This window comes from Anoplopoma fimbria, unplaced genomic scaffold (genome assembly GCF_027596085.1).
Source record: "Anoplopoma fimbria isolate UVic2021 breed Golden Eagle Sablefish unplaced genomic scaffold, Afim_UVic_2022 Un_contig_13289_pilon_pilon, whole genome shotgun sequence".
In the NCBI taxonomy this organism is placed as follows: Eukaryota; Metazoa; Chordata; class Actinopteri; order Perciformes; family Anoplopomatidae; genus Anoplopoma; species Anoplopoma fimbria.
In genome coordinates this window covers 25,001-35,846 of record NW_026554260.1, presented here as the reverse complement: position 1 = coordinate 35,846, position 10,846 = coordinate 25,001, and the positions used below count along the sequence as shown (strand labels likewise).

The following is a 10,846-nucleotide window of genomic DNA, read 5'->3' as shown; positions in this document are numbered from 1 at the left end:
CCCTGTGTCAACAGGATGTAGACAGTGATGCCTTAAAGGGCCGGCGTGTAGGAGAACCACGGTGGCGTAGAAGTCTCTCTGTAGAGCCGATGTGTGGTTTGTCCCTCTGGGCTCCTGTAGAAACATGGAGGAGCATCATGGTGGACTAAAGAGGACCTGATCCCTCGTTCTAAGATAACAGGATTTAAAGACAAGGTTCCCCTCATTTATCCCTTAGTGCCTTGATTTGTTTCAATGATATAGAACCGTGATATATTTTATGATCAACGACCAGTGATCATAACTCTGACGTGAATATTAAAGGCATCTCTTGATCTTTAGCTCATTCAAAAATAAATGGCTTTTAAGAAGTTTGCTTTTTGACTGATGAAAGCTTATTTTTCTTAAAAACAACTTAAATTAATAATCAAATTTATTAAGTTGAGGTTAATTTATTAAGTTTTCTAATAAGGAGCTTTCATTAAATTCGGAGATATTAAAGGATTTTTCCTATTTTCAGTGTAAATTTATAAATATATTTAGGTTCTTTGTGTCTCCAGTTTACTGTTTCAACATCAGACAAAGAAACGTTTTTATCCCAGTTTTTATCCCAGTTTGCTCCAGCACTAATAATAATAATAATAATAATAACAACAATAACTACTGTGTGTTTCAGGCTGTACAACATGCGTGTGGAAGACACAGCAGATATCGACTGGGACGAGGTCGCTCAGACTATCGGGTGAGGTCAAAGGTCAAACTGTCGTACCTGTTCTTAGGACAGATCAAGAGATAAGATAAGAGAGAAAATAAAGAGTTAAACCAGGTAGTACCCAGGTAATAACCAGGTAGTACCCAGGTAGTACCCAGGTAGTACCCAGGTAGTACCCAGGTAATAACCAGGTGGTACCCAGGTAGTAACCAGGTAGTAACCAGGTGGTACCCAGGTGGTACCCAGGTGGTACCCAGGTAGTACCCAGGTGGTACCCAGGTAATAACCAGGTAATACCCAGGTGGTACCCAGGTGGTACCCAGGTGGTACCAGGTAATAACCAGGTAGTAACCAGGTGGTACCCAGGTAATAACCAGGTAGTAACCAGGTGGTACCCAGGTAATAACCAGGTAGTAACCAGGTGGTACCCAGGTAATAACCAGGTAGTAACCAGGTGGTACCCAGGTAATAACCAGGTAGTACCAGGTGGTACCCAGGTAATAACCAGGTAGTAACCAGGTGGTACCCAGGTAATAACCAGGTAGTAACCAGGTGGTACCCAGGTAATAACCAGATGGTACCCAGGTAGCGCCCAGGTGGTAACTCGGTAACCTACATTAATGTCTCATTAGGTTTTCTATTCAGTAATGAACAATAATTAATTTTACTTTTAAAACAAAAACAAATCAGACACATTATTATTCCATTCAACATATATAGCACCTGGGCGGGTTTATATGTGAGAAATAATAGTGTAACAGTATTAGCAGTAATACTGGTGTTAATGTAGTATTACTGTTGTACTAAGTGTGTTCTTGTGTTGTGTGTTTCAGCAAAGTGACTCCTGTGTGTGTTCAAAAGAGTTTCTACAGACTGAAAGTATCCAGAGTTCCCAACTGGACCAGTTTATCCTACGGAGGTCAGTACTGCAATACTTTATCAATCAATACTGCAATACGTTATCGGTCAGTACTGCGATACGTTATCGGTCAGTACTGCGATCGTTATCCGTCAGTACTGCGATCGTTATCCGTCAGTACTGCGATCGTTATCCGTCAGTACTGCGATCGTTATCAATCAGTACTGCGATCGTTATCAATCAGTACTGCGATACGTTATCCGTCAGTACTGCGATACGTTATCGGTCAGTACTGCGATACGTTATCCGTCAGTACTGCGATACGTTATCGGTCAGTACTGCGATACGTTATCCGTCAGTACTGCGATACGTTATCCGTCAGTACTGCGATACGTTATCCGTCAGTACTGCGATACGTTATCCGTCAGTACTGCGATACGTTATCCGTCAGTACTGCGATAACCCCTCGTTATCCGTCAGTACTGCGATACGTTATCCGTCAGTACTGCGATTATTGATCCGTCATAAACACGATGTGTTATCCTGTCAGCTGTTCATTCTGCACTGCGATACGTTATTGGTCAGTTCCCCTAACCTTAACCCCTCTTTACTTTTTTTCACTGTAGTACTTTATCTGACTGTAGTACGCTACTCTTCTTACTCCCGTGATTATATGAATCATTTATGTCATAAACACTGAATGTGTTGTATCTCTGTTATGCTGTTCATTCTGTACACATGACATCTATTGACTTCTGTCCATCCTGGGAGAAGGATCTAAGGACAGAGGATGTGAGGGTCTAAGGACAGAGGATGTGAGGGTGTAAGGACAGAGGATGTGATTCTGTAAAGGACAGAGGATGTGAGGGTGTAAGGACAGAGGATGTGAGGGTCTAAGGACAGAGGATGTGAGGGTGTAAGGACAGAGGATGTGAGGGTCAGAGGATGTGAGGGAAGGACAGAGGATGTGAGGGTGTAAGGACAGAGGATGTGAGGGTCTAAGGACAGAGGATGTGAGGGTGTAAGGACAGAGGATGTGAAGGTGTAAGGACAGAGGATGTGAGGGAAGGACAGAGGATGTGAGGGTGTAAGGACAGAGGATGTGAGGGTCTAAGGACAGAGGAAGGACAGAGGATGAGGGTGTAAGGACAGAGGATGTGAAGGACAGAGGATGTGAGGGTCTAAGGACAGAGGATGTGATGGTCTAAGGACAGAGGATGTGAAAGGACAGAGGATGTGAGGGTGGACAGAGGATGTGAGGGTGTAAGGACAGAGGATGTGAGGGTGTAAGGACAGAGGATGTGAGGGTGTAAGGACAGAGGATGTGAGGGTCTAAGTAAGGACAGAGGATGTGAGGGGACAGAGGTGTAAGGACAGAGGATGTGAGGGTCTAAGGACAGAGGAGGTGAGGGTGTAAGGACAGAGGATGTGAGGGTCTAAGGACAGAGGATGTGAGGGTCTAAGGACAGAGGATGTGAGGGTGTAAGGACAGAGGAGGTGAGGGTGTAAGGACAGAGGATGTGAGGGTGTAAGGACAGAGGATGTGATGGTGTAAGGACAGAGGATGTGAGGGTGTAAGGACAGAGGATGTGAGGGTGTAAGGACAGAGGATGTGAGGGTGTAAGGACAGAGGATGTGAGGGTGTAAGGACAGAGGATGTGAGGGTGTAAGGACAGAGGATGTGAGGGTGTAAAGACAGAGGATGTGAGGGTCTAAGGACAGAGGATGTGAGGGTCTAAGGACAGAGGTTGTGAGGGTGTAAGGACAGAGGATGTAAAGGACAGAGGAGGTGAGGGTGTAAGGACAGAGGATGTGAGGGTGTAAGGACAGAGGATGTGAGGGTGTAAGGACAGAGGATGTGAGGGTGTAAGGACAGAGGAGGTGAGGGTGTAAGGACAGAGGAGGTGAGGGTGTAAGGACAGAGGATGTGAGGGTGTAAGGACAGAGGATGTGAGGGTGTAAGGACAGAGGATGTGAGGGTGTAAGGACAGAGGATGTGAGGGTGTAAGGACAGAGGATGTGAGGATGTAAGGACAGAGGATGTGAGGGTGTAAGGACAGAGGATGTCTCGTGTACAGATTTGTGATTTTGGGCTATACAAAATAAATTGAATTGAATAGTACTTTATCCAGCTGCAGTACTTTCTGTCACTGTAGTACTTTATCTGACTGTATAATGTACTTCATAAAGTCCACAGCGTCACATTCATAATCATAAACCTGAACAGAACTTTATTGATCGACAGAAGACAAACATTAATCGTCACACTTGAACACTTTAAATAAAGATTGCTTCTCACTGATCCACCATGATGTAAACTGTGATGTCACTCCCTGTTGGTTCAGAGACCATCGACTTCCTAAAGCAGAGAGTGACTCCTCTCCTGGAGGAGAAACTGAGGAGGCGCGGCAGAAAGAGGAAACGGGAGGAGGCGCAGGAGGAGAACCTCTTCCTGCTGTCTGACATCGTCTCCTCCCACGACGAAGACGACGACGACTACGTGGAGCTGGACAACAGTCAGCTGACCTCCGGCCAACCAGGACGCAGATCAGGACGCAGACGGTTATAGAGACATCCTCCGTCCACACAAAGGATTGTGATTGGCTGTCACCTCCGTGGACTGACTTTCTGTCAGCTGGGACTAAACCGTTTTCAGACAGTGGACCAGTTCACATATTCTTTATGTAAAAGTCAAATATTGATTTTCATATTTGAACATCTGAGTTTTTTGAAGTGAAATATGTTTGCCATTAAGAGTTTTCATTTATAAACCAGTGTGTCGGGTCATGTGTCCACATTCAAGCTGAGCAGGAGCCGGATCGCTCCACGCCGTCTACACCTTTTGGAGACGAACTATGAATCTGTCAAACATCTGGAATCCATTCAGAAATTGACCCAAACTGTATTGTCTTCATTTCTCCTTTTGATTTCCGACAGTCAGGAAGTGCATTGCTTACAAATAACACAAACAACACAAACCATGTCAGCGCTCAGTTCCACCTGGAGCAGGAGGGAAACCTGAACCTGAACCAGGTTATGACCCAATTTAAGCCCAGAAATTGATTTCACGGGTTAAACTCAATTAAAAGCCGGAGAATATAAGAAGGTCTGAGCCTGTCTGTTCACAGCAGAGGCCTCCAGACAACGAGATATATGTAAGGTTAGTAATGTCTTCATGATATAGAGACAGTAATGTCTTTATGGTACAGAGACAGTAATGTCTTCATGGTACAGAGACAGTAATGTCTTCATGATATAGAAACAGTAATGTCTTCATACTTTAAATACATACAGTATGTAATCCATCCATACAAAGAAAACCAAACAAATAAGAAATTAAGTTTTGTGTAATAAAATGGAATGACACAGGGAAAAAGTATTGAACACATGAAGAAAGGGAGGTGCAAAAAGTCATGGAAAGCCAAGACAGCAGCTGAAATCTATCAGTCATTAGAAAGCAGTCCTGCCCCTTGTCAGTGCAAATGAATATCAGCTGGTTCAGTCCCAACTGATGGCCTATAAAAAGGTGTCTCATTACCAAGGTGTCACACAAGAAACATCTCATGATGGGTAAAAGCAAAGAGCTCTCTCAAGACCTTCACAACCTTATTGTTGCAGAACATACTGATGGCATTGGTTCCAGAAGGATTTCTAAACTTCTGAATGTTCCAGTGAGCACTGTTGGGGCCATAATCCGGAAGTGGAAAGAACATCATTTCACCATAAACCGGCCACGACCAGGTGCTCCTCGCAAGATTTCTGACAGAGGAGTGAAAAGAATTATCAGAAGAGTTGTCCAAGAGCCAAGGAGCACTAGTGGAGAGCTTCAGAAAGACCTGGAATCAGCAGGTACAATTGTTTCAAAGAAAACAATAAGTAATGCATCAACCGCCGTGGCCTGTATGCACGCTCACCACGCAAGACTCCACTGCTGAAGAAAAAGCATGTTGAAGCTCGTTTAAAGTTTGCTGCACAACATTTAGACAAGCCTGTGAAATACTGGGAGAATATAGTCTGGTCAGATGAGACCAACATGGAACTCTTTGGAGGCCATAATACACACCATGTTTGGAGGTCAAATGGCACTGCACATCACCCCAAAAACACCATACCAACAGTGAAGTTTGGAGGTGGAACATCATGGTGTGGGGCTGTTTTTCAGCATACGGCACTGGCAAACTTCATATAGTTGAAGGAAGGATGAATGGAAAAATGTACCGAGACATTCTTGATAAAAATCTGCTGCCATCTAGCAGGATGATGAAGATGAAACGAGGGTGGACATTTCAGCAAGACAATGATCCCAAACACACAGCCAAGGAAACTCTCCATTGGTTTCAGAGAAAGAAAATAAAGCTGCTAGAATGGCCCAGCCAATCACCTGACCTGAATCCAATAGAAACTCTATGGAAAGAACTAAAGATCAGAGTTCATAGAAGAGGCCCACGGAACCTTCAAGATCTGAAGACTGTTTGTGTGGAAGAATGGGCCAAAATCACACCTGAGCAATGCATGCCACTAGTTTCTCCATACAGGAGGCGTCTTGAAGCTGTCATTACCAACAAAGGCTTCTGTACCAAGTATTAAATACATTTCAGTCAGCGTGTTCAATACTTCTTCCCTGTGTCATTCCATTTTATTACACATAACTTAATTTCTGAACTTATTTGTTTGGTTGTCTTTGTATGTATGGATCACTTGGGTTGTTACCGACATCTGGTGAACATTTCATGTCAATAGAACCTTTAGAAATATATTTACTGTGTGTATATATATATATATTTTATTTCACAGATAACATTAAAGCCATTGAGTGTCTGAAAAGAACAGCTTTAGATATTTTAAACATTAAGTTTTCATTTACAGTAACACTTTATTTATTATCTATATTAAGAATTGACTTTGACATTTTTTACAAACATTCAGATTCATACAAACAACAGAAGTCACATGATCACACGGTGAGTTTCCTGAGCAGTGAAGATGATTGGTTATGGATTCATAACTACTGGGAACATGAAGTCCTTAAAGAAACACACATGTGCATTGTGGGTAGTGGAGTTCATCTGGCAGTGATGGCCTGCAGGCTGCTGGTCCTCTTCATGATGTTTGGGACAAAGTGAAGTCCCGACGCTCTCTCGATGGTTTCTATGGGAACCAGGAAACGCTCCAGAGGAACCTTCTCGTCTATTGGTTCATTTGGTAAAACGTAAGACCGAAGCTCCACCCCCCTGCCATCTACCTGCTCCAGGATCAGCACCTGAGGAGGCACAGGACAGGTGAACCATCAGCTGTCAGCTCATCACCATCGCCTTCATCACATCACAACCGGCCGAAGGCTGCGGCACGAACGGGAGACGAGACGAGTTTAAAGGGAACAAATAATCATATTTATTTAGAGAATACAAAACCTGATAAGAGATGACATCACTCAGTCACTGACATCACAGTGATGTCAGCAAACGTCTGATCAAACTAAACATCACAGCCTTCTGTCAGCCGAGGAGTAGAGACCATCACGTCCAGGTTCTTTCTAGCTGGACCTCCCACCAGGCTCCTGTGATCATGTGATCATGTGATCAGGTGATCAGGTGAAATAATCATCAGCAGACAGTTGGACTCACCTTGAAGAAGTGCGTCGGCACGGCGACGTGGTTTCGTCCTAAAACTTGATATCGAACGTAGAGTTTCCCATCAGCCTCGGGTCTGAAACACACACACACACACACACCTGGTGATGTTCTTGAAGCCCCTCCCACACCGCAGACACCACAGAAGAAGAAGGGTTACCTGGTTACCTGGGCAGGTAGAGCGGTCCGGTGCAGACGTAGACGTTGAGGTAATGTTTGGTTAGAGAGCGACACAGTTTCTCCAGATTGTTCCAGGTCTTCTGGTTCAGGTGAGGGTTCTGTATGTGTGACATCATCAGATCAGCTCACCTGCAGTCAGGTAGGGTTGACCACATTACACACACTGTAATGTATGCGTGTGTGTGTTCACCTGTGGTGCCACGTTGCTCAGGTAAAAGGTGTCTTCCATAGCTTTCTGACTCCACTTGTGATTGGCTGCAGCTGCCAGGTGACCTCTGTCGAAGCCACTCCCCCTAAAGTCTGCATTGGTTGCCCTGTGAAAGACGTGCACGCTGGGGGGGAGAAGGGTTAACTGTACATCGAGAGGGACTCCACTTCCTGTCTGACTCCACTTCCTGTCTCACCTGTCGTCCTCTTTGAAGTCGCAGTACTTCCTGTCTGATGGGCCATTCAGGGAGGCAGGGTCTAGCCTCTCTATTACCCAGGATGCAGTGCGTGTGCGGGGGTCGTAGGAGGTGACGTAGGACTCTCTGGTTCTGATGTTGGCCATTGAGGGAAAGCCGTACTTCATCAGCGCTCCTGACCCACCTGGACTCACCTGGACAACAAACAGGGAAAAACTGTGTGAGGTTCAAAGCTCAATTTTAAAAAGTGGATTTCACATTCTTCACATTCAATACATTCAGTTTGTTCACATTCAATACATTCAGTTTGTTCACATTCAATACATTCAGTTTGTTCACATTCAATAAATTCATTTGTTCACATTTCATCATCAAGCAGACGATCATATTTTCACATATTTATAAACATTATCACAAATAGAGGAGAAACTTCCTGTGCCTGAACACACCGTGACTTCACTTCCTGTTTGTTACTCTGTACTAGTCGTGTGTATAAATACTGTGTATTAACATGTATGTTACTGTGTAGCTTGTATGGAAGTTATATAATTAATATTAATATCGGGACATCTCTTAATCTGCTCTGAAACGTGAAGTCAGAACATTTAAAGAAAAAGAGCTTCTGATGACATCACTTCCTGTTCGTCTTCTTTGGTAGAAAAGTTTCTCTGGTTTAAACTAACAATCACACAAAGCAGCTGTTCTTCATATTTTCTTCATTTGTTCTTCATATTTTCTTCATTTGTTCTTCATGTTTTTCATTTGTTCTTCATGTTTTTCATACGTTCTTCATATGTTCTTCATGCATTCTTCATGCGTTCTTCATGTTTTTCATTTGTGTTTCATGTTTTTCATACGTTCTTCATATGTTCTTCATATGTTCTTCATGCATTCTTCATGTTCTTCATTTGTTCTTCATTTGTTCTTCATGTTTTTCATTTGTTCTTCATGTTTTTCATTTGTTCTTCATATGTTCTTCATGCATTCTTCATGCGTTCTTCATTTGTTCTTCATGTTTTTCATTTGTTCTTCATGTTTTTCATTTGTTCTTCATGCATTCTTCATGTTCTTCATTTGTTCTTCATATGTTCTTCATATGTTTTTCATTTGTTCTTCATGCATTCTTCATGTTCTTCATTTGTTCTTCATATGTTCTTCATATGTTTTTCATTTGTTCTTCATGCATTCTTCATGTTTTTCATTTGTCCTTCATATGTTTTTCATTTGTTCTTCATATGTTCTTCATTTGTTCTTCATATGTTCTTCATGCATTCTTCATGTTCTTCATTTGTTCTTCATTTGTTCTTCATGTTTTTCATTTGTTCTTCATGTTTTTCATGTTCTTCATATGTTCTTCATGCATTCTTCATGCGTTCTTCATTTGTTCTTCATGTTTTTCATTTGTTCTTCATGTTTTTCATTTGTTCTTCATGCATTCTTCATGTTCTTCATTTGTTCTTCATGTTTTTCATTTGTTCTTCATATGTTCTTCATATGTTTTTCATTTGTTCTTCATGCATTCTTCATGTTCTTCATTTGTTCTTCATATGTTCTTCATATGTTTTTCATTTGTTCTTCATGCATTCTTCATGTTCTTCATGTTTTTCATTTGTTCTTCATATGTTCTTCATATGTTTTTCATTTGTTCTTCATGCATTCTTCATGTTCTTCATGTTTTTCATTTGTTCTTCATGTTCTTCATGTTTTTCATTTGTTCTTCATATGTTTTTCATTTGTTCTTCATATGTTCTTCATTTGTTCTTCATATGTTCTTCATGCATTCTTCATATGTTCTTCATGTTTTTCATTTGTTCTTCATGTTCTTCATATGTTTTTCATTTGTTCTTCATATGTTCGTTCTTCATGTTTTTCATTTGTTCTTCGTTTTTCATTTGTTCTTCATGTTTTTCATATGTTCTTCATATGTTCGTTCTTCATTTGTTCGTTCTTCATATGTTCGTTCTTCATGTTCTTCATATGTTCGTTCTTCATATGTTCTTAATATGCTCGTTCTTCATGTTCTTCATATGTTCTTCATATGTTCGTTCTTCATTTGTTCGTTCTTCATATGTTCTTCATATGTTCGTTCTTCATATGTTCTTTATATGCTCGTTCTTCATGTTCTTCATATGTTCGTTCTTCATTTGTTCGTTCTTCATATGTTCTTCATATGTTCGTTCTTCATTTGTTCGTTCTTCATATGTTCTTTATATGCTCGTTCTTCATATGTTCTTTATATGCTCGTTCTTCATATGTTCTTTATATGCTCTTCTTCATATGTTCTTTATATGCTCGTTCTTCATTTGTTCGTTCTTCATATGTTCTTTATATGTTCGTTCTTCATATGTTCTTCACTAGAGCTACTTATGAATGAACCCTGATGTGAGATGTTCCTCCTGTGTGATAGACATAACTCTAACATATCATATAAAGTCTACATCTTCTCACGTCATGACATGATAACCTGTTTTAACTCTTATTCGTTTACTTTATGGATTCTATTTTTAGATGATGTCTTTATTATTAACAACTTCTGATTTTATTAAATGAACACAATCGACAGAATTATTAATTATTGCGGAACAGAAAACTAAAACACTGACACATCAAAGCATTTGTTTTATGTCAGCTGTTTATTGAGATTTAATATTCTTTACACTTTAGATTTCTCTCTCTCTCTCTCTCTCTCTGTCTCTCACACACACACACACACACACACACACACACACACACACACACACACACACACACACACACACACACACACCACACACACAGGCTCACCGTCAGCTCGGAGGCCTGGACTCTCGGTACCGGGAGCACCGGGACGAGGCCCAGCAGACCCGGAGGAGTACCGGGTTCCCCGTCCTCCCCCGCGCCGCCTCTGAGGCTCCACAGGCGGCTCACTGAAGCTCCGAGTCCCGCTCCGAGTCCCGCTCCGACCACCAAGGTCGCTGCGCTGCGGAGCCACGGCGCCATGCTGCCGGGGACGCGCTCTGATGACGCGCTCTGGTGACGCGCTCTGATGACGTCACCACTGAGCAGAACAGCTTCTGTCTTTAGGAACCATTTATTGACTGGA

At 42.1% G+C, this 10,846-nt stretch overlaps 2 protein-coding genes across 2 annotated transcripts; one reads left to right on the top strand and one right to left on the bottom strand.

Annotated features, from left to right (window-relative positions):
* Positions 1–655: 655 nt before the first annotated feature.
* On the top strand, positions 656–4,639 carry LOC129117058 (transcription termination factor 1; the record flags this gene model as incomplete). The annotated part of the gene is given in 3 exon segments (XM_054627635.1): positions 656–721; positions 1,525–1,610; positions 3,896–4,639. Coding segments are annotated over 3 exon segments (366 nt in total). The 3' UTR covers positions 4,120–4,639.
* A 1,577-nt stretch (positions 4,640–6,216) lies between these two features.
* Positions 6,217–10,763, bottom strand: LOC129117057 (endonuclease G, mitochondrial-like). Its single transcript, XM_054627633.1, has 6 exons — positions 10,549–10,763; positions 7,765–7,958; positions 7,551–7,692; positions 7,349–7,458; positions 7,175–7,256; positions 6,217–6,810 (listed from the first exon to the last, which is right to left on the bottom strand). The coding sequence occupies exons 1-6, from the start codon at positions 10,741–10,743 to the stop codon at positions 6,613–6,615; spliced, it is 921 nt and encodes a 306-aa protein (XP_054483608.1). The 5' UTR covers positions 10,744–10,763; the 3' UTR covers positions 6,217–6,612.
* Positions 10,764–10,846: the final 83 nt, after the last annotated feature.